The following is a 23,569-nucleotide window of genomic DNA, read 5'->3' as shown; positions in this document are numbered from 1 at the left end:
GTGGCCGAGCACCGGGGTGTCTCCCATTGGTGACCCCAACTGTATGCAGGAGACACAACCAGGGGCTGTTTGGAGGCCCCCCCCAGAGCCGGCTCTGTCCTAAGGCCTCAGCGTACCCATCCTCAGGCCAGAACCCCCTTGTGACCCCGTGTCTGAGAAGTAGAAGTGCTGGGAGACCTCCAGGAAGAGGGCCTCCACCCTGTGCTCCCAGCGGCCTCCGGGAAGAGGGCCTCCACTCTGCTCCCAGTGCCTGGGCCGGGGAGTTGGGTGCGAGCTTTGGCAGTGCAGCCCCGGTGTGCGGCCAGCTCATCTCCTTCCTGACGAGACCCCCCCCCCCCCCGCGAGCCCCTCCCCCAGGCCCTGCCGCGTGGCTCTGCAGTGTGTGTGCCTTTGCTCAGCTAATATGGTCAGGGGTTTAGAAAACATCGTGGCAACAAAGAGGCCTTTGTCTGCCGGGGCCGGGTGGAGAGATTACCCCAGAAACCTGATCAGCAGACGGGGGGCCACGGCGCTGCCCTGGAGGCGGGTGGCGTGGCGGCTGGATTACATCGGGCCTTTTGTCCCGCGGGAAAGACCACCACTGGCCGGCCTCCACCCTGGTGTCAGCCTCCACCTCCCAGCCTCTGGAAAGGGGGGCCAGGGCCACAGCTGGATTTCCAGACGTGGAGCCAGTAGGTGCCTCCCCCCCCCACACACCTGGAAGTGAGCCCACCGGGATTTGAACTCGGATCCCACACCCAGAGCGGAGCCAGGCTCTGGCTTCCCGTCCAGCTGTGCAGCAGGGTGTGATGGTTCCTCTGTGTACCCCCTTACCCAGGCCCTGGGGGGCCCTCACTCATCCATACACTATTCCTGAAGCCATCACTTAAGACGCTTCTTATTTATTTATTTTTCTTCCTTCTGGTCTTGGGACTCGAACTCGTGGCCTGGGCACTGTCCCTGAGCTCTTTCGCCCAAGGCTGCTACTCTACTACTTTGAGCCACAGCGCCATTACTGGCTTTTTTTTTTTTTTCCTCTGTGATTAATTGGAGAGAAGAGTCTCACAGACTTTTCTGCCCCAGGCTGGCTTTGAACTGAGATCTTCAGATCTCAGCCTCCTGAGTAGCTAGGATGACAGGCACGAGCCAACACCACCTGGCTGAAAGGAACTTTCTAGAAGGAAATGTGTGTTACCATCCACCGGGATGCACACTCTGACACAGAAGCCCAGGGCTACAGGGAGGAATGGAGGGGCTGAGCTTTCTAGATTGTTTTTTTCCTCCCTGTTCCTCTCAGTGCCCCACACAATGCCCAGCACAAAAAGAAGGGACTACGTGACCCATGCTTGCCCCTTGCAGCCAGGGAGCAGGAGGCCATACAGGGGTCTGTCAGTGCATAAGGAGACAAACCAATGCAGTAAATCCACCCAATGGAATAGTACACAGCCGTGAACAAAACAAGGTGATGGTCTTTGCTATGTGGCCAAACCCCTAAAGCATGCAGACACAGGCAAGGTTGGCGTGGAAAGCCAGCGCTATACGATCCCATTTATATAAAGTGTTTAGACTTGAGACACTGGACAGCTGGTGGCAGCTGTGTGAGCTGTGTGTGTGTGTGTGTGTGTGTGTGTGTGTGTGTGTGGTGTGTAGGACTATGGAACAGCTTCTCTTCTGTGGGGCGATCCACACGTATGGAGAGGGTTAGAAGGGTATTAGGAAACTGGAGCGTGGCGGTCATTACTGAACTGATCATTTCATCTAGTTATTTATTTTGCTCACGGCCTGTGCTCTACCCCCTGAGCCATTCCTCCAGCTCAGCTTTTTGCTGGTTTTATTCGTGATACATCGTGTAGACTTTTCCTTCTGTGGGATAGCTTGGAACTGGGATCCTCTGAATCTCCTGAATAGCTAGGATTACAGGCGTGAGCCGCTGGTGCCTGGCTTTAGGTTTTAGTATTTGCCATTCTATGACACTAAGAATTACAGTCATTTTTCTCTGCCTGCATTAGTAGTTACTGCTGACATGTAGTTGGTCAAAACAACAGGAACCAGTTCTATATTCGAGTAAAATTATTTTAAAATGTTTATTAGGAGTACTTTCAAATTCTTTTTAAAAAAAAAAAAAAAACCAGCTAAGCAGGGTATGATGGCTCATACCTGTAATCCTATCTACTCAGGAGGCTGAGAGGAGGAGGAGAGCTGTTAGAGGCTAGTGTGGGCAACACATTTGAGAGATCCTATGTCAATAAACAGCCGAGGTTTCATGCCAGCCATTTGGGAATTTTAAATAGGAAGCTGTCGTCTAGGCTAGCCTTGGAGGTGAAAAAGATCCTATTTTTAAAATAACACGGTTTAAGTTTTAAACACATGCCTGGCCACGTGCAAGTTCAGCCCCCTCCAAATGGTAAAAATGTGTGTTCGTCTGTGTGCGCTGTTCCTGAGTTTTAATTGCTCAAGGCTGGTGCTCTACCACTTGAGCCACAGCTCCACTTCAGGTTTTTGCTGGTTCATTGGAGATCAGAGTCTCACAGAGAGTTTCCTGCCCGGGCTGGTTTCAAATCTACACTCTTTATGCGGATGGGTCTTGCATGAACAAGCGCTCCTAGCTGCTTGTGGGAGGCGGGGGCAGGAAGTCCAGTCCAACAGCTCTCTGAGATCTGGGGAGTCACACCTCAAGGCTGGCCTGAGCACCAATATTCTCCATCTCCACCCTCGGCTGGGCACAGCGGCACACGCCTGTGGCCCTGGCTGCAGAGGTGACACGGTGACTGGGGCACAGTGGTGTGGGCTGAGAAGCCATTCCAAGGCTAGCCCAGGATGGGCTGGGGGTGGGGAGAGGCTGGGCCCCAGCCACTGGGCACGGCCCGCACAGAGGAAGGAGGGCATTTGGGGTCACAGCAGCGCCTGGTCTGGAAGGAGGGGGGGTTACCTCCAGTTCCCAGGGCCTGGCAGACTGGGGGAATTTGGTTTTCAGAGGGTGGGGTCCACGGCAGGGGGGGGGGGTCAAGGGGAGGCCTTGCGGGGATCCTGCGTTGAGCAGATTTCTGTCCTGGCTGTTGTCTGGGGGTGTCCAGGATTTGGGTTTGGGGAGGGGCAGGGGCTAGGGTGAGCATCTGGACTGGAGGACCCCCCCCCCCAGGAGGGGCAGGGGTGGGGAGGATGTGGGGCCTGGCATGTGCACGAACACACACACACACACACACACACACACACACACACACACACACACACACAGGCACACACAGGCACACACCCCGGCCCACCCCCTCCTGCCTCCCTGGGATTTCGAGGGCATTTTCCTTTGGGGTGACGCAGGCTCTGAGATGCTGGACTCACCCCTGGGCCCCACCTGAGTGATGGCCGAGGGCTCCCCGCAGGGCAGGGCGGAGGGCACCGCTGGCTGCCGGCCGCGCTCTCGCTGGCTTCTGGAACATTTGAGCACATGGTGCTGGCCGCCTCGGAGCTTACCAAACCCAGATGAGCTCATCCGAGCCAGAGGCGCCGGGCTGGGCCGCGGGGGCTCCCCAGGCGCCCCCTCCCCGCACGGCAAGTGGTACAGGCTGGGGGGGGGCGAAGGCAGCCAGGGAGGGTGGGCAGCACCCCAGTCCTGAAGCCCAGGCTCCTGTGCCCCGCAGGCACGGGGCAGGGTGTGGGGAGCAGCCTGAGCACCCGCTCCCCCGGGCAAGGGACCCCAGGAGCCCCTCCCCTCCCCCCAGAGGCCTGCCTCCGACCCGACCCGCAGTAGCAGGCGTTTATTGAGTGTTAACTGCGTGTTAAGTGCTCTGGGCCTGGTCAAGCCCTGACAACCACAAATAAAATAAAAATAAATGCCTCTCCTGGGCTCCCCCATTTGACAGACTGCGAGCCTGAGGCTCAGGAGGCCTGGAGGGGGGAGCCCCCCCTGGCTCACCACCCCCTCTCTAACCCACAGCCTCACCCCACCCCACAGATACGCCTGGGAACAGATGTAGCCCAGGGGGAAACTGAGGCACGGGCGGGACGGGACACGCTGGGGGGATGGGACCCCTCTGAGCTCAGAGGAGGAGGCTGGAGTCAGCATCCACCCCACTTGGACTTGGTGTGGGGTCTCCACAGCGCGTGGGTCCTCCCTGGTCTACCCGCGTGGCCCCCCGATGTGACCTGAGTGTCTAGCAGCCCCAGGGGTCAGTGAAACTCACCCGTGGCCGGGCCCCATGGCTTTGCTCGAAGCCTTTCCCTGTCCCCCCACACCACATCGCCCTGAGCCTTCCCACGCCCCAAGGGTTTCCTTCAGAACGGCCTTTGGCCCCGTCTGATTGTCAAACTCCTATTCTACTTTCAAAACCCACTGTTGGGTGCCCTCTGTCCCAGCACAGCTTTATTGATGGAGCCCATTTCCAACCAAATATGAGATTTCCTATTATCTGATTTGAGGGCTAAGGTTGTTTCCCCACTGTTCCCCCCCCCCTTGAGGTTCCAGACTGACCCCTACACAAAGTGGGCATCTAGTTGATGCTCATTGAATGGAAGAAAGACCAGACTACTCCCGCCCCCATAGACATTAGGCATCCTGTAGAGATGCGGGGAAGGCCCTGGCACTCTGGGGCTTTGTGAGGGTCTCTGTGCATCTCACCTGCCATCAGCTTTGCTCCCCTGAAGCTTTCAGCCCTGGCTGCCACCTGCTTCACTGCCGGGCCTGCATCTGTGGGCAGTGGCACTGCCCGACAGAGGGCCGGGAGAGCATCCAAGCCTGGCGATTTGTCTATCAGGACCCCCGCCCCCTCCTCCCCGGTGCCCAGATCCACACACGGAGGAAACAGCAATGGAACCACGGCGGGTGTCAGTACAGAGCCCTGCTGTCCACCCTGGCCATGCGCCCAGGGGAAGCCCCCCCCCACGCTCATTGTGGGACCCGCGATGGGAGCCGAGCTGGGGAACTGGCCTTGCGGCCTCATGATCACCCCGGGAATGAGAAAATGAGGAAGAGTGATCTACACAGCGGAGTATTATTCAGCCAGAAAGAAGGAAATGGGGTCCCTTGAGTCTAGACCAAAAAGAGCGGAGTGACGTGTCTGAAGTGTGTGTGTGTGAGGGGGTGTATCTGGGGGGGGCTGGAGAGGGGGAGGAGTGTGGTAGAATCTATCAGGTGTGGAAATAGATGAGAAAACCCACTGAAATGGTTTTAAAGAGGGGAGGGGATAAGAAAGCAACAGAGGGCTGGATTTGCTCACAGCACATCATACTTTGCATGTGTGCAAACATCGCCACAAAAGCCTCGGCATGATTAATAAATGCTAATAAAAAAAGAAAGAAAGAAGCTGGGAAGGTGGCTCAGTGGTAGAGCGTTTGCCTGGCATGCCTGAGGCCCTGGGTTCGATTCCTCAGCACCACATAAGCAAAAAGAAAAAAGCCAGAAGTGGCGCTGTGGCTCAAATGGTAGAGCGCTAGCCTTGAGCTGAAGAGCTGAGGGACAGCGCCCAGGCCCAGAGTTCAGGCCCAATGACCAGACCCAAAAAAAAAAGAAAGAGAGAGAGAGAGGGAGGGAAGGAGGGAGGGAGGGAGGAAGGAAGGAAGGAAGGAAGGAAGGAAGGAAGGAAGGAAGGAAAGAAAGGAAGTTAGGTATTGGTAGTTCACACCTGTAATCCTAGCTACTAGAAGGCTGGGATCCAGGTGGAGATCTAGGTTCACAGTCAGCCTGGGCAGAAGATTCCCCCAGACTCTCTCTCCAAGATAAAAAGGGAAAAAAAATCAAACTGGAGGTATGGCTCAAGTAGTAGAGTGCCACCCATGAGCAGGAAAGCCAAGGCTGCGAGAGGCCCTGCGTTCAAGCCCTTGTACCAGTAAAATGAAAGAAGGAATGAATGGAAAAAAGTAAACAGGAGACTAGCGATCATGAATGACTGAATGAATGAATGAGTAACAGGAGCGCAGCCACCGCCAGGCATGTGCACTCACTGAGTGCGTGGCACCTCTCCCCCTTTTTTTTCCCCCAAGGGAGGTTCAGAGAGGGTAGGACTTTGTTCTAACTCACACAGCAGTGAACTGGTGCATAGGAGATTTGAACCTGGCTCTGTACTGCCCAGCCTGGGAAGGAGGTGGTTTTGGGGACCCTGTGCCTCAGGTTTCAGGGGAGCCGATTCTGCTCCAGCCCCCCACCCCCACCCCGGGAGGGGGGGGAGCTCTGTCTTCAGGAAAGCTCTGGGCAGCAGTGATGGCCTGAGTTTGCATGCTAGAGAATGAGGTGGGGGAGACGGGAGCTGGGGAGAGCCAGGCTCGTGATCAGGGGTTTGGATCCCTGCTCCCCCACACCCCCTGGCTGCCTTTGTCCCGGCTTAGCTTTGGCTAGCCAGAGGCTCTGTCTACTCATCTGTAAAATGCATCCACAATTTCACCTTTGGGGTGACCCAAAAGAGGAAAACGAGACCCCCCATTTCCCTAGTCCCCAGAGGGACCTGATGGGCCTTTCCTGGTTGGTAGAGGTAGCCAGTGTGTTGGGATATGGTGTGTGTGTGTGTGTGTGTGTCCTAGTTGAAGGCTGTGTGGGGAGTTTGCTGGTGCCCCCATCCCAGCCTTGGTGGGCTCTCCGACCCCAGTCTCTCAGCTGGAGGTCCTCCGGCCTGTGACCCCTTGCTCTGTGGAGGGGAGGCAGGAGGAGGCACCACGGACTAGATCTGGAGGCCAAAGAAGGAGGAGGCCCGGTGGAGCAGCGGCAGACCCCAGGGCTGGAAGCTCCCAGGCCTCAGCGGGATTGGAGCGCTGTGAGCGCTAGGGGGCAGTGTGTCTGTTTGAAAGAAGCTTGCAGGCGCGTGTACACACACACACACACACACACACACACACACACACACACACACACAGAGGCACACGCAGGGGCTCCCACGCTGTGGCGGTGCCCACGGCTCAGGCACGGGCACCGATGGACAAGGCTAAGAGCGTGTCCTCCATATGCAGAAGAAAGCCCAAGAGCAGGACGCAGATGCATAACAGACACAGAGAGACGTGCACCCCCCGAAAAGGGGGCCCCAGATAATACACAGCTCTGTGCACACGCAGGTACCCAGCCTCTCACCCAGGCACACGCACGCACACACACACACACACGCACAGAGTCACGTCACGCATGACACAACATTCCTGGTGTTAGAGCAAGGGGACCAGACACCCCCTTCCCCACAAAAACAACTGGCAAACACTCCCTCCTTTCAGACACACACCTTGCAGCTCACTCTTGGAATAAGCCCCAGAAAAACACTCCGACACCCCCTTCCCTCTCTAGAGCACAAACAGGAAATCTGCCCAGGTGTGCAGGGGACCCCCCTCCATCGGGGACCCCCCCCCAGCCATGTGTGCAGTCAGACCTCAACGTCCCTCCCTGGGGGAGGGGGTGGTACTCCCCAAACGCAGGCCTGGAAGTCAGTCTTTCGATCTCCCCAGCCACCCCAGGACCTTGGCAAGTCCTCATCTCTCTCTCCTCTGTCCAGACAGCAGAGCACCTCCAGAGCCCCCCACCCCACCCCCTTGTATGACCTGGGGTCAGGCCTTTGCCCTGGTGGGGGTGCCTGGTCCAGGCAGGACCTTCCGCCCCCCCCCCCCCATCCCATCCTGCCCTGGCCAGGAGGTTCAAGGTCTTCCAGTTTTGGTCTGAGCCTCTTGGGGCCTGGGCAGGCATCACTGGGGGGGGGGGGGTGGTACCCAGATCCTTTATATCTTTGTCCCTAAATCAGCCGACCCAGTCTTTTCTCCAGCTTTCACTTGCCTGTCACTTTGGTAAGTAATAATTTCCATGTCCAATTCCATTTCTTTTCTCGTTGTGAAACCTCTAAGCTATCAGCAAGAGGATAGTTCACATGAAAACTAATTACACAAAATCAATATTTAATCACAGACCAACAACCTGATCCTGCAGAAAAAATCCCTTTAAAACTCCACCGCCCTGTACAAATAGTTCTTCCTATGCTTATTTATGGAACCCATTTTTGGTGGGAGTCATTTTCATTTTTAATTTGGAGAAGGAAAAAAGAAAATCTGTAGACTCCAGCGAGGGCCTTTGGATCTGAGTTTTGCTTCGGCTCTCTGAGTTTTAAAGTTGGTTGATGTGTGTGTGTGTGTCTGTGTGTGTTGGGGTGTATTTCCCCCCTCCCCCCGGAAGTCCCTGAGACTCTGCTTCCTGTTCCTGCCACCCCTAAGTTGAGCCCATTTTCCAGCATGGTTTTCAGGGTACCAGCTCCAGCTGGAGCCATGAATCCAAGAGTGCACCCGGGAACTTTTAACTCGTGCCGGGCGACACGGAGCGCTTAATCTGAGGTTTTTAAATAAAAAGGGCTCAGGGGTTGGTTTTATTATAACGTTTATTTCATTTCAGATTTCATGCGCAATTTAGCAAATGCTAGACAGACTTGGGCGATAAACACGTTTCTTTTGTGTGTGTGTGTGTGTGTGTGTGTGTGAGCGCGCGCGTGGGGGGTGGAAGGCATGTTTTATCCACCCTGCTTAATTTTATTTAGATTTAATAACGATATCAGGGGCACTTCAACCAAAAGTTCCTCTCCCCGCCCCCCACCCCGCCTTCTCCTGAGAAGGTTGGATTGCCAGCGAGATCCTATTAAAGGCCTTCCAACTCCTCCCCCTCCTCCTCCTCCTCCTTTCCCCCTCCTCTTCCTCCCCCTCCTCTTCCTCCTCCTCCCCCTCCTCCTCCCCCTCATCTTCCTCCTCCTCCCCCTCCTCCTCATCTTCCTCCTCCCTCCTCCTCCTCATCTTCCTCCTCCCCCTCTCCCTCCTCCTCCCCCACCCCCTCCTCCCCCTCATCTTCCTCCTCCCTCCTCCTCCTCATCTTCCTCCTCCCCCTCCTCCTCCCCCACCCCCTCCTCCTCCCCCTCCTCTTCCTCCTCCTCCCCCTCATCTTCCTCCTCCCCCTCCTCCTCCCCCTCATCTTCCTCCTCCTCCTCCCCAACTTACTTTAAAGAGAGGAACAACGTGCGCGCGGGCACACACACTCACACACTCACACACACACTCACACACACACACACACACACAACCCCTTACTCCTCATCACCTCTAGCTTCCAACTTCTAATTGCAAGATGGATTTCAGCCTCGGTGGGGATCAGGAAGATCTCAACATGTTAACTAAGATTATTGGGATAAATATTTCATAAAGAGCGGGGCAGATATTAAATTACGCCTATTGATTTTAGTATCTCAGCCCAATTGCGTGCTCGGCCTCCCCGGCTTAATTGATCTCTTAAGGAGGCCGCCCTGGCGCCCGCGCGGGGCCGGGGCTCGGGCCGGCGCTGCGGCCCGGTGGGGCGCCCCCCCCCCCCCGCACGCCCCCCGCGCCCCCGGCCGCCGGACCCCACCGCTGTGTCCCCCAGAAAGCGGCCGAGCGCGCGCCGGCGGCGGCGGCTGGGAACCGGAAGCCCCGGGCCGGGGGACCCCGGGACCGACCCCGCGCGCCCCAGCACAGGCGGAGACCCGAGCGCGCCCGGGCGTCTCTTGGAGAAGCGTCAACTTCGGGGTTCCTCCGGGAAAATCCCGGGGCCCGCTGTCTTCCGCGCCGACGGGTGCGAGCCCCGGGGCCGAGCGCAGCCGACACTTCGCTACTTTGCGCGGCCAGTCCAGGGGCCCCGCCAGGCGACCCCATTGTCTGCGCCCCGCACGGCTGGCCGCCCGGCTCCCCGCCCCCTGCCCACCCGGCGGGTCCGGCTGCGGTGGGGGGTGGGGAGCCGCGCACCGGGCGACGGCGAGCGGGGGCCGAACAAAGCCTCGCTCCCGCCATTCTCCCCACCGCCACCCCCGTCGCCGGCTCCCTCTCCAGCCCGGGGCGCCCCGAGGTCGGGGAGCTCCCCCTCGGCTCGCCGGACCCCGGGGGCCGAGCGAGACCGGGGGCAGGGGACCCCGGAGCGGAGGCAGTGCCGGGTTCGTGGCGGGGGAACCTCGGTGGCCAGAACCCGGGACCACCTTAAGAGCGAGCCCCGCCCCGAGCCCGGAGCCTGGGCGGCGCTGATTGGTGCAAATGTAATGGCTGAAATTGATTGCTGAAATGCAAAACTTGTTGCTGCTTCTCCCGGCGCTGGGCGAGAGGCAGACGCGGAGAGGGGAGCCGAGACCCTCGGAGCGCCCCACGCGGAGCCCCCGCCCCGCCGGCCCGGAGAGGGGCGCGCGGACCCCCCAGCGCCGCCCCCGCCCCCACCCGGGCTCGGAGCTCGCGCGCTCGCCGGGCTTGGCGCCCCAGCCTGCGGACGCCCCCCCTTCGCCGGGTCCGAGGGGGGCTCGCGGAGCGCCTCGGCGCGGAGGCCGGGCCCGGAGCCGCTGCGCGTCCGCCCGCGCCGACACCCCGCGAACTCACGGACCCAGCCGCCCGGGGCCCAGCGGCGGCAGCGGCGCGCGGGGCTCGGCGCACCCGCCGCGGAGGGAGCCGGGGACCTCGCCTTCCTCCGGACCCTGCGCTCCAGCCCCGGCCCCTCCGCCTCCCGGGCTCGGGGAGGCCGGCACCGGCGATGCGGAGCGGAGCCTCCGGTCCTCCGGCCCGCTGAGGAAGCTGCCGCCGTTCTCCCGGGGCCGACGGGGACCGTGCGAGCCGATCGCGCCCGGCAGAGGCTCCGGCTTCGGGGCGCTGGGACTCCGGGAGGAGGGGGGCAGGCGCTCGGCCGGCGCCCGGGCTCCAGCCTCGGCGGCTCTCCAGGGTTTCCCCGCCGGCCCTCGGCCGCTCCACCGCCGACTCCGGGAGGCCGCCGGCTGCGTCCTGGGGGCTGCCCCACCGACCCGACCGGACCGAAGAAGGTGATCGCCCAGCCTCCCCGCCCTCCTTCCCGCCCCCTTTCCCCCGGCTGAACTTTTTTTTTTTTTTTGTCTCGGCTCGCCCGCCGCTCGCCGCCCTCACCGCAAACCCACCCGCGGCTGTGCCAACCGCCCGGGGCATGGGCCCCCCAACACGGCTCCAGTAGGCCCCGGGGCCTCGGAGGATGTGAGAGGCCCGCCCGGGACAGACCCAGAGCTTCGGGAGAGGAGCTGCGCCCCGCCCCCCCTCCCCAGCCTCTCCGCGCCCCGGCCGTGCGCGCTGCGCCCCCGCCGTGCCCGGCGTCCTCGAACCGCCCGGTCCCGGGCTGGAAGGAGTCTCAGCCGGCCGGAGGCGCGCCGTGGAGAGCAGGCTGCTGCCATGTCCTACTGAGCCCCCGTGCCCCCTGCCAAGTATGTTTGGGCTGGACCAGTTCGAACCCCAGATCAACAGCAGGAACGCTGGCCAGGGCGAGAGGAACTTTAACGAGACCGGACTGAGCATGAACGCCCACTTTAAGGCCCCCGCCTTCCACACCGGGGCCCCCCCTGGCCCCGTGGACCCTGCCATGGGCACGCTGGGCGAGCCCCCGCTCTTGGGCATGAACATGGAGCCCTACGGCTTCCACGCGCGCGGCCACTCGGAGCTGCACGCCGGGGGCTTGCAGGCGCAGCCCGTGCACGGCTTCTTCGGCGGCCAGCAGCCCCACCACGGCCACCCGGGAGGCCACCACCCCCACCAGCATCACCCCCACTTCGGAGGCAACTTCGGCGGCCCGGATCCGGGGGCCTCGTGTCTGCACGGGGGGCGCCTGCTGGGCTACGGGGGCGCAGCCGGCGGCCTGGGCAGCCAGCCGCCCTTCGCGGAGGGTTACGAGCACATGACGGAGAGCCAGGGCCCGGAGAGCTTCGGCCCGCAGCGACCCGGAAACCTCCCGGACTTCCACAGTTCGGGCGCCTCGGGCCACGCCGTGCCCGCCCCGTGCCTGCCGCTGGACCAGAGCCCCAACCGGGCCGCCTCGTTCCACGGCCTGCCGGCCTCCAGCGCCGCCGATTCCCACAGCCTCGAGCCGCGGAGGGTCACGAACCAAGGAGCCGTCGACTCGCTGGAATACAATTACCCGGGCGAGGCGTCCTCGGGACATTTTGACATGTTTTCCCCCTCCGATTCCGAGGGGCAGCTGCCTCATTACGCAGCGGGTCGCCAGGTCCCGGGGGCCGCCTTCCCGGGTGCCTCGGCCATGCCCAGAGCGGGGGGCATGGTGGACTTGTCCAAAATGCACGCCCAGCCACCGCAGCAGCCGCCGGCGCAGCAGCAGCAGCAGCAGCAGCAGCAGCAGCACGGCGGGTTCTTCGAGAGGTTTGGAGGGACCCGAAAGATGCCGGTGAACCTGGAGCCGGGGGTGGGCTCCAGGCACCCGCTGATGCAGCCGCCCCAGCAGGCCGCGCCGCCCCCCCAGCCGCCGCCGCCGCCGCCGCCGCCCCAGCCGCAGCCGCCGCCGCCCCCCGGGCTGCTCGTCCGGCAGAATTCGTGCCCGTCCGCGCTCCCGCGGCCCCAGCCGGGAGAGGCGGGCGCCCCGCCGGGCGCCGGCCTGCAGGACGGGGGCCCCATGTTGCCCGGCCAGCACGCGCAGTTCGAGTATCCCATCCACCGGCTGGAGAACCGGAGCCTGCACCCTTACTCCGAGCACGTTTTCAACCTGCAGCCGCCGCCGCCGCCGCCGCCGCCGCAGGCGCCCAGCCAGCGGCTGCAGCACTTCGACGCGGCCCCTTACATGAACGTGGCCAAGAGGCCGCGCTTCGAGTTCCCGGGCGGCGCGGGCGTGGAGCGCTGCGCGGCGTGGAGCGGCGGCGGCGGCGCCGGCGGCGTGCACGGCGGCGGCGCCCTGGACAACCACCTCTCGCCCTCCGCCTACCCCGGCCTCCCCGGCGAGTTCACCCCGCCCGTGCCGGACAGCTTCCCCGCCGGGCCCCCCTTGCAGCACCCGGCCTCCGATCACCAATCCCTGCAGCAGCAGCAGCAGCAGCAGCAACACCAGCAGCAGCAGCAGCAGCAGCGCCAAAACGCGGCCCTCATGATCAAACAGATGGCGTCCCGGAACCAGCAGCAGCGGCTGCGCCAGCCCAGCCTGGCCCAGCTAGGCCATCCCGGCGACGTGGGGCCCGGGGGCCTGGTGCACGGCGGCCCGGTGGGCGGCCTGGCCCAACCGAACTTTGAGCGCGAAGGCGGCGGCGGCGGCGGCGGCGGGGGCCGGCTGGGCGCCTTCGAGCCGCCCATGGCGCAGGAGAGCGCGTGGTTCCCGGGCCCGCACCCGCCGCCCGGGGATCTGCTGCCCCGCCGCCTGGGCGCCTCGGGGCTGCCGGCCGACTGCGGCCCGCACGACCCCGGCCTGGCGCCCCCCGCCCCGCCCGGGGGCTCCGGGGTGCTGTTCCGGGGCGCGCTGCCGGAGCCGCTGCGGATGCCGGGCGGGGAGGGTCCCGGGCCCGCGCTGGCCTCGCCGGGGCTGCAGTTCGGGGGCGGCCTGGCGGGGCTGGGGCAGCTGCAGTCTCCCGGGGCCGGGGTGGGGCTGCCCGGCGCGGGCCCCGAGCGCAGAGCCCCGCCGCCGCCGCCGCCGCCGCCGCCGCCGCCTCCGGATTTCGCCGGGCCGGCGCTGGGGGCTCAGCCGGGCTTCCCGTTCGGCGGCGGGGCGAGCCGGCCGGCCCCGGCGCACGGCGGCCCCGGCGTGAACTCGCCCCCGAGCGCGGGCGGCGCGGGCGGCGGCGGCGGGGGCGCGTACCCCCCGCAGCCGGACTTCCAGGCGGGCCCGCGCTCCTCGGCCAGCAAGCTGGGCGCGCTCTCCCTGGGCTCCTTCAGCAAGCCCAGCTCCAAGGATAACCTGTTCGGCCAGAGCTGCCTGGCCGCGCTCTCCACCGCCTGCCAGAACATGATCGCCAGCCTGGGGGCCCCCAACCTCAACGTGACCTTCAACAAGAAGACCCCGCCCGAGGGCAAGAGGAAACTGAGCCAGACCGAGGGCGAGGGCGCGGCGCCGGGGCCCGGCCACCCGGGCTCGGATTACTTCCCGGGAGGGACCCCGGGGCCCGGAGGAGCCCCGCCGGGGACCGGAGGCGGCGGCGGCGGCGGCTCCAAAGCCTCGGGCCCGTGCAACCCGTCCAGCCAGGGGGACGGCACCAGCCTGTCCCCCAACTACACCCTGGAGTCCACGTCGGGGAACGACGGCAAGCCGGTCCCCGGGGGCGGCGGCCGGGGGCGAGGCCGCAGAAAAAGGGACAGTGGGCACGTGAGCCCGGGGACCTTCTTCGACAAGTACTCGGCGGCCCCGGACGGCGGGGGCGGCCCCGGGGTGAGCCCGGGACAGCAGCCGCCGCCGCCGCCACCCGCCCGGCCCGGGCGCGGCCGTCGGGGGCGGCGCGGCGGGGGAGGCGCGCGGGGCGCCCACGCCCCACGAGAAGGCCCTCACGTCGCCGTCGTGGGGCAAGGGGGCCGAGCTGCTCCTGGGGGACCAGTCGGACCTCATGGCCACCCTGGACGGCGCGGCCAAGTCGGACGGGAGCTCCCCGCCCGTGGGGGAGTTCGCCTCGGAGGAGGTGAGCACGAGCTACACCAACGAGGACGAGGTGTCGTCCAGCTCCGACAACCCCCCGGCCCTGGCCAAGGCCGGCCGCAGCCCCCTGGTGACCGGCTCCCCTAAACTCCCGGCTCGGGGAGTGGGCGCCGGCGAGCTGGGACCGAAGGCGGCGCCGCCCGCCCTGGGCCTGGGCATCTTGTCTACCTCTACCTCCACCCCTGACAGCTACGGCGGCGGCGGCGGCGGCGGGCCGGGGCACCCGGGCACCCCGGGCCTGGAGCAGGGCCGGACCCCCACGAGCAGCGGGGCGCCGCCGCCCGAGGAGGTCCACCCCCTGGAGATCCTCCAGGCTCAGATCCAGCTGCAGAGACAGCAGTTCAGCATCTCCGAGGACCAGCCCCTGGGGCTCAAGGCCGGCAAGAAGGTGGAGTGCCCGGGCGTCGTCGGGGCTCCGGGGGCGCAGGGCGGAGGTGGCGGCGGCGGCGACAGCTGCTGCTCCGAGGCCGTCAAGAGCGCCATGAGCACCATCGACCTGGACTCGCTCATGGCAGAGCACAGCGCCACCTGGTACATGCCGGGGGACAAGGCCCTGGTGGACGGCGCGGACGACGACAAGGCCCTGGCACCCTGGGAGAAGGCCAAACCCCAGAACCCCAACAGCAAAGAAGGTATCCGCGCTCGGGCGCCCTCTCCTCCTTTCCCTGTCGCCTGCCCCTTGTCTGTCTGGCGCAGCGCAGGCCTCAGTCTCGGCTCCTTGGGACTCTTGGGGTTTGGAGGGCACCCGCTTTCCTAACGCCCAGGTCACAGCCAGGTGGTCCTGACACCCCCAGTCTCTAGGCCCCACCAGCCCGCGTGTGGATGGACAAGGGGGGGGCAGGAGGGTGGGGGAGTGATGCAAACTTTGATGACTTTAGAGTCCCGCCCCTGGCGAGAGAGCTGGGGACAAGTCCACCCCCCCCTGCTCTTCACCGTTCTGGGAGGGGGGGTGTCCCGGCTTAAGGTGGGAGCCCCCCTTGTTGGGGCTGGACACCTGCAAAGCTGTGTCTGCTCTCTGTCTGTCCGCCCGCCCACTCTCCCTTTCCTACTTAGCCAGCCTCAAGCTTGAGTGCGTGACAGCATCATTACAGGAAAAGTTATCAGGTGCCTGCAGGGTGCACAGCCCTCCTCCCTTGTCTCCTCCTCTCCCCCCCCCCCCCCCCAATAGCCGGTCTGTGTTTTCCTAATGATTGTGGAGTTTCATGGAAGAAGCTGGGCACCTGTGAAGGTTGTAGTAGTCAAGCAGCGAGTTTAGGATCCATCTCCTTGTTGGGGGGTGTTGGGGGGGGCTAGAGCTGGGGCTGGGGTTAGGGATGTGAATCTGTACGCATTCTAAAGACAGAGAGGACCCGCTTGTGTGAGGATCCTGCTTGGCTTTGGTGACAGATGTCCAGGCACTCATTGCTGGTCTTTTGGATTGTGAACACCAGGTTGTCCCAAACCAGGCCTGGAGGCCTTTAGGGTAGGAGGGGGATCACCAGTTCCAAGTTAACAGTAGTAACAGTTCAACCCCAAGAGGAGTCCACTACAGTGGGTATCCATTTTATTTTCATATCTGGTTTGGTTTGGATTCTAAGACTATAACTCGCAAGCTTCTTAAAATGAGAGAATGTCATCTCTCTTCCAGTCTGTCTCCCTCTGCTTTTAAGAACAAACAAACAAACAAAAAGCCCTCCTTGATTTCCCTAGGTTTTGTGGTTAGAATATTGACCCCACCGGCTCCCATGGGCTAGCAGATTTAAACTCTGGTCCTTTTGAAAAAGATGTCTCTTGATTTCTGCCTTCTCTCATAGTCCGCCCTCTGCTCTTCCTCTGCCTTTCCTGCATCTTCCAGGGAGCATCCCAATTCTGGATTTTGAGTGAGGGGAAGTCCAGTTGAGGGGAGAGGAGAGGCAGAAGAGCAGGCTGGGAATTGGGGTTCAGAACTCGCACCCATCCTGGTGGGTAGCTTTTCCAAGCTCTCCCAAGGCTCCGACATATCCTAGCTGCTTGTGTCTTTGTTCCCGCGGTTGCCCGGCCTGGGTGCCCGGGATGCTTGCTCTCATTTGAAACTGGGTGTTTAGCATGCATAGCAGATACCCGGGCTGGGCCAGCATCAGCATTCTGTAGCCTACTCCCAAGCAAAGCCATAAATTGCTTAGTTTGGGACCCTCAGCCTCTTTTTTTTTTTCCTTTTTAAAAAATGGAGTTGGGTACAGCATCCTGCTTGCTGGGCCTGCCTCCCCTTCTCTTTTATTTTCTTGTACACAACATCTCGCTCCATCCAATCGATAGCTGGTTAGCACAAATCTCAGCCCCTGTCACTAATACCTGGTCTGGCCTGGCTGCCCCCTCCCCCTTCCCCCACCTCCATCCCTATCCGGTAATTAAGAAAAGTTTTTGTTTTTTCGCATGGTAGAATGAATAAAGAAAATCAGTCTTACTTCCCCTTGCAGATCTTTTAAAGAGCCTTGCTAGGTTGAGTGGTGTTAAGTGGAGAGGTATTAAATTAGATTATTTTTTAAAAAGAGTCTTCCTAAGCCTGTCCCCAGCCCTGAAGATACAGAGCCAGACTTGGAATGACTAAATATCCTGACATGTTTCGTTTTGTTTTGTTTCATTATCACAGTGAGAAAGAGAAGAAGAAGGGGGGAAAAATCTTTTCTGGAAACACATGGTTGTCAATTTCAGGTTGATTTTCCCTGTGGGAAGCTAAGGCCTTCCTCCAAGGAGCAGCTGGGGGCGGGCAGGACCCCCACTTGACCTCCTTTGTTTTCTCCTTCCATGTGGTAAAGACAGTTTCCTAGATAAAGCTCAGAATCGAGGTCACTCCACGCTGCCAGCCTCCACTCAGCCTCCAGGGCTGCTGGTTCAGGCCTTTAGAAAGAGGGCTGCAGTAGATTCCCGGCTCTCTTCCTAGTAGTAAATAAAGATGATTACAGTTTTCATTGTGATAAGGCCCTGCTGGTCCATCTGTACAGGTTGTATAAATAGGTATACAGAGCCTCCCATGGCAGCCCCGCCTCCCAGTGCCCCAGCTAGACATCACCAGCCAAGTGTGCCACTCGGAAATAGAGAAATGTACAGGGGGGAAAAAAACCCTGCTGAGTTCCCTTTAAACACACAACCAAACACATACCCATGGGTCCCACCACCCTGAGATGTCCCATGGCATTACCTATCCCCTTTTCTAGAAATTCCAGCTCTGGCCCTCTCCTCTCCCCCCCTACTCCCCTTCCCCCAACGGCCCAAGCCCATTTTTGTAATGATATTTTTTATTTTGTCACGCCGTAAAACACACCAGTACTAATGTGATTAAATATTAACACTGCTTCTGAAATTCTCCGCTCCGATGACAGAAAGCTCCTCGGTATTTAACGGAATGATCCGATCTAGTCTAAGATTGGAGGGAGTGTGTGAAAAGTCTTCCAGGATCATTACAAGATGAGGCAGCCACAGTCCCCTAGGAGGGTAGGGAAAAAAGAAAAAGAAAAGGAAAAAGAAAAACTTGCCAAGCAAGTTCTCTTAAAAACTCCAAGCCAGGATCTCCTGTGATTATGATTTTTCTTTTTTTACATTAAGAAAACAAGCCTGTCCAAATTCTACTTTCTTTGACTTGGGGAAACAATCTATGGAAGTATTTTTATAGAACAAAACGGCATCTGATCACGAGGCTCTGTTTGTGCAAAGTTGGGGAAGGGTAAGATTATAAATAGGTTGGAAAAAAAAAATCCCTGCCTGAGTTTGGGGGCCTCTTTAGACATCTCTGAAGTTAGAGAGGATGACATGAATTTAAAAATAGTGTGCAACACTGTCTGCCTATCTAATAGCTGTGGGCATGGGTGGTTATGGAGGAATTTGAAGCTGGAGAGAGAAAGAAATAATAATAACAACAACAACAATAGTAGAATACAAATAGATAATAGAGAAGAAAGTCAGAACTGTGCCCTTTTTCTTTTCTGCCCCTACCAGTGTTGGAAGCCTGAATTGGCCATGTGCTGTTTGTTCTAAGTTTGCTGTGCTCCTAACTTCCTTTCTCTTAGTTGATGTCTTAGCAATCAGCCTCGATGAGGCTCCGGCACATCTTGGAAAAGAAGGCCGCCTCCACGCAGGCTCTCTACCCAACCCTGCTCTTTCTTCCTTTTCCTTTTTTTTTAATTAGACATCTGATGTTTTGACAGTGATGTGGAGACACTAGGAATTCCATGCCTCTCCCAGTGTCCGGAGAGAGTTGGGGTAGGCAGCCCTGGGGAGTATTAGGCGGCTGGGAACTGACTTGAACAGTGGGCCTGTGTACTCGGAGGACGTGAAGGGTGGAAGATCCTGGCCTCGGGGTCAAGCAGTTTCTCAAAGTCACCAATCCTTGCTTCCTATATCATAGAAGGTGTCTGTGTGTCTGTGTGTGCGTGTGCATGTTGATGTGCCATTACTGGGACTTGAACTTGGGGCCTGGGAACTGCCCCTTGGTTCTTTCACTCAAGGCTCTTGCTCAACCACTTGAGCCACAGCTCCACTTCCAGCTTTGTTTCTTTTCTTTTCTTTTGGTGGCTAATTGGAGATGAAGGTCTCACAGACTTCCCTGTCCAGGCTGACCATCCTCAGATCTCAGCCTCCTGAGTAGCTCGGATTACAGGCGTAGACGCCTCCTGCCGATGCCCGGCCTGGGAGAGAATTTGAAAGGCTCCCTCCCACTTGTGTGGGGTTGGTACAGAACTGTCACAGATGCGTTTCTGTGCAGAGCCGGGCAGGTCCCCTGCAGGCCTGCTGCTCTGTCACCTTTGCGCCCTAGCTCCGGAAGATGTAACCCAAAACTCTGCAGGTGTTCATCAAGTGTGATGTAAAGAGATAGGGGCTCTCTTCGTGCAGCTAACGTGTGTGTGTGTGTGTGTGTGTGTGTGTGTGTGTGTGTGTGTGTGTGTGTAGATGCTTGCTCCCTTGACGAGGACAGGACATACCACTACTGTTCTGGGCTGCTTGTTTAATATTTCATGGCGGTAATAAACCTGTCTTTGCTGCCCGCCTCCCGACATACACCCCCCCACACGCGCATACATCTGCAATTATACATTTCCACTAAATATTAATAAAGGGCGTGCATATATGTTTTCAGGGGCTGAGGGTATGTGGAGTAGAACTTGTCATGGTTGTGCGATTGGATTTTTTTCTTCTTTCTTGGCTGCGTTGACTTCAAATTGCGATCGCTTTCCCTAATTTGCAATATATACTTGACTATTCTCATCAGCGTCCGCGTCTGGGCGGGTTTTGCAGAGTGAATGCCTCTCTCCTCGGGGCTAGCTTCCTTTTGTATAAATTACATTTAGATTTCTTGGGAGATTCCTTCAGACCGGAAGTGAGACACAACTACACAACTGTGAAAAGGTACTTATTTCCCTCCCCCCCTCTTTTTTTTTTTATTGAGGGTTCTTGGAAAGGAGCGTGTGGGTTGTTGAATCTAATTTCTCTTTCTCGCAACGGAATTCTGTGATTTCTGATCTGATTTTCCTCCCCACATCCACCCCGTGTGGAGAGGCCGAGTAGACAGGTTTTTTGTTTTTTTCCAAAAGTCACTCGTGGCTGAAAACTTGTGTTCATCGCCAGTGGCGAGTCTCTCTCTACTTCGGTGACAATCACAATAGATTGGTGGTGTTTTTTTTTCTCTTTCCCAGGGTGCAGATCTGCTTTGCCAAAGACCATTTAGGAGAGATAAATACTGTCAGTAAGGAATACTGTATTTACCTCTGTGGGGCTAATTTTAGAGATTAAAAGGCTCTAGCTTTATAGAATAGGATCGGCTGTCGAGAGGGTGTGCAAAGAGTGATCACTAGAGACATAAAAACACGAAGCCCTTCCACGTCTCGCTGGGGCCTCCTCCACAGCAAGTACACCTTCTAGGCCTTTCTCTTCACCTCTCGCTGCGTATCTCCTGACCAACCCCTCCCTTAAAGTTTTGGTGCACAGTAGGGCAGAAATGCCTCCAGCCCTTGTCATTGTTGTCTCCCTGTTTTGGCCTGGCCCGGTGTGTGTTGAGCTGGGACAGTGTCTCCATGGGTTGGGTGGGTTTGGGTGGACGGGCTGGTTGGTGGGGTTGGCTTCTGGAGGCGGGGGGTTGCTGGTGTCCCCTTGGGGAGAAAAGTTTCGTTTCTCCTGCCCTTTTTCTCACATGCGTGGCGAGCAAGGCGCATGAGGAGGAGCTGGCTGGAAAGAGTATGGCCCCCATGGGACTTATATTGGGGTGTCGCATTGTCCCCCCTGTGTGGCAGCCCAGAAAGTGGGACTCCTTGTAGCTCAGCATGGAGTGCAGCCCCCCCCCCATCTTGTGCCCCCTGTTCCCCCTCCCCCCATCCCTACCCCAGGAAACACAGATCCGACATATCTATGGAGCTGGCCAGTTCGTTTCTTCATTTGGCCAGTGGGGAGGGAAAGAGAGGGGAAAGCCTCGTGCGCTGTGGCCTTGGCTGGCCGGCGTCTTGCTGCAAAGGCTTCAAGATGAGGCCTGAAAATAGAGGGCGGATTTTAAAAAAATCCAGAGCTCGGGTCCGTGGGTGACTTTGATCTGGAGAGGTTTCATGGCAGGGGGCACGTGTGTGTGTGTGTGTGTGTGTGTGTGTGTGTGTGCGTGCACACGTGTGCCCGCTCACAGGCATGCCCGTCGCTGCGGGTCCGCCTGTGAGCGCGTGTGGAGGGAGGTGTCTCTTCTGGCTGACTCTGATGAACACCAGTCTCCTTCCAGAAGAGGCATCTTTAACGCACCGGGCTTCCCTCCCTCTTCCACTCCCCATCTCCCACCCCACCCTCCCCCCAAATTGTGGGAAGCGAACGCTGCTTCTCATTTATGGAAATTCCTCTCCTTTATTGTCATCATTTGGTACCAACAGACGTGGCAGGGCCGCCGCTGGGCTTAAGCATTAGTCACGGTCCCGCCCGGCCTGCCTGCGGGGACCCTGGTGTGTCTTGGTGTATGAACGGTCCACCAGCTCCCCTGGTTCAGGAGCTTGGCGGGGGGACGCGGTGTGTGGGGGGCCGGCTGGGGGCTGGCGGGTGGTTCTGGGCTCTTGGCACCTTCTGGTGGGTGGACGGAGGGGTCACCAGGGCAGAGGCTGGCACCGGTCGCACTGTTATTCTTGGTGACACACTCATCTGGTGCTCCGCCTCACCCCCCAGGGCCCGGGGGGGGGGGGGTTGGCTGCTTGCACACCCCTTTCTGGCATCCACATCTGGAGGGCTCCAAACTCCAAACTTACTTTGTGGACTGGAGTGGAAGAGTGAGGAGAGGGCTTTGCGTGGATGTGAGCGGGGTGCTGGGGGGGAGGGGAGAGGGGGTTTGAAAGGCGACCTCTTCTCCTTCCAGGAGGCTGGGTGAGGCTGCTTTGTCTGCGGGCCTGCATGTTAATCATCCTCCCCCGCCACCCTCCCTCCGAGGTTTGAGAAACCAGACTGCCCTGGAGCCGTCTGGGAAGGGGGCACTGAGGAGAGAGACCTGCGGGTTCCCCCCCCCCCCCCCCCGCCCTGACCTCCACTCATGTCCAGCTTGCTCCTTCCCCTGGCGTGTTGGATGGGTCACCCTTGGTGCCACAGATAGGGAACCCCCCGACCCCCCACTCTCCCTCTGGGCTGAGGCGAGGTCCACGTTTCTTTGCAAAGCTCAGGAGAGAGGGATCTTGAGAGCCATCCTCCTATAAACCCGCTCCCCGAGTGTGCGAGCTGGCGGCCCAAATGACCTTTAAACCACAACCATCGAATTTCACTGTGGAGGTCTCCTGTGCACAATCTTTCTCTGTCTCTCTCTCTCTGTGTCTCTGTCTCTGTCTGTCTGTCTGTCTCTCTCATAATGCCCCACAGGGACATCTTACACAGAAGGAAAAAAAAAAAAAACCTGCCTAATAAATATCCCAATAGAAACTGGCTGGACGTGGTGGCTCCCACCTGTCATCCTAGCTACTCAGAAGGCTGAGATCTAAGAATCGCAGTTCAGAACCAGCCTAGCCAGGAAAATCCATGGGACTTTTATCTCCAATGAAACCCTCCCTCCCCAAAAAAAGTCCAGAAGTGGAGATGTGGCTCAAAGGGTAGAGCACCAGCCTTGAGCAAAAGAAAAACAAAAAAGGGACAGGCCCTGCCCTGAGTTCAAATCTCAGTCCCAGCATGCGGCACACAGGTAAGGGACGGTGGGGAGGTGGGTTTGTGTCTCCCTGGTGGTCTCCCTGGCTCAGAGGTGGGGGGGGGGGGCTGGCGCGGCGCCCCCTCCCGCAGTTCGCAGGAGTGACGCCCTTCCTACCTTTGGCCGGCCACTGTCGCGCCTCTCCCTGCCCTGCAAGAATATGTGTTCTGGGGGTGAGGCTGGATTGAGGGGGTCTCGGAAAAGTCAGGCAGAGGACACAGGCTTGCCGGGGTCTTAGAAAGGATGGGTATTTTGATGACAACGTGAGTGCAAGTCAGATCTTATTTTTCTCTTGTGTCTGTCTCTCAAGAACTGCCCAAAGCTCTGGGCCATGAAAGGCCTTGGGTATGCATGCATGTGTGTGTGTGTGTGTGTGTGTGTGTGTGTGTGTATGGGGGGGATTGTAAACTCGCTCGGCATTCTCCTGCCCGTTCCTCTTGTTCTGTCTTCCGGCAGCCAGTCTTGTGACAGACAGCTAAGTGGCCCGGAGATGCGTTCGATCTGGAGGATTTAAAATTACTTTTTCCTTCTGGGCGCTGATAAGAATTTAAAGCGTCTGTGGCCATGAAGGTTTCATTTGATCTGAAAGCTCGGCGGGGGACCCCGGTCTCGGGGTCTCTCTGAGGTTGCCGGCTGGGCTGTGGGGACTGGGGGAGTCAGTCTGTCCCCAGAGCGGACGGTCCCAGGGTGCACTGTTTGTCTGGTTTCCCTGGTTGGTCTTCGGAGTTCCTAGAACGTGAGGTGACAGTTAATGAGTGAACTCTGCCATGTGTGCACGCACGCACGCACACACATACACACACACACATGCACAGGTTTTTGCTTATTCCATCATCCCAAACAGGGTAAGGTCGGTCCCTCTCTCTCTCTCTCACACACACACACACACACACACACACACACACACACACAAAGACCCTTTCAGTGACTGAGAACATAACATTGTCCAATGATTGGCAGTGGCCACCGGGAATAAAATCCTTCAGAGGGGCCATCTTATGATCGGGGGCCGGCGATGGGGCTGGGGTCTGGGGGAGCTGCGGGAATCCCGGTCTGCTTTGAAACCCCCGAAGCTCACTGTCTGCAGAGGCTCC

The 23,569-nt window shown here is 59.5% G+C and overlaps 1 protein-coding gene across 1 annotated transcript in view; it reads left to right on the top strand.

The window, feature by feature from the left end:
- The first annotated feature begins 11,088 nt into the window (after window positions 1-11,088).
- The window catches only part of Mn1 (MN1 proto-oncogene, transcriptional regulator), a 36,835-nt gene continuing 24,354 nt past the window's right edge, over window positions 11,089-23,569 (top strand). Inside the window, 2 exon segments of the mRNA XM_042667671.1 lie at window positions 11,089-14,113; window positions 14,115-14,970. Coding sequence (XP_042523605.1) covers window positions 11,150-14,113; window positions 14,115-14,970 — 3,820 coding nt within the window. The 5' untranslated portion in view covers window positions 11,089-11,149.

This window comes from Dipodomys spectabilis, unplaced genomic scaffold (genome assembly GCF_019054845.1).
Source record: "Dipodomys spectabilis isolate Male_0828 unplaced genomic scaffold, ASM1905484v1 ptg000416l, whole genome shotgun sequence".
Classification (NCBI taxonomy): Eukaryota; Metazoa; Chordata; class Mammalia; order Rodentia; family Heteromyidae; genus Dipodomys; species Dipodomys spectabilis.
This window is presented reverse-complemented; position numbering and strand designations above follow the sequence as displayed.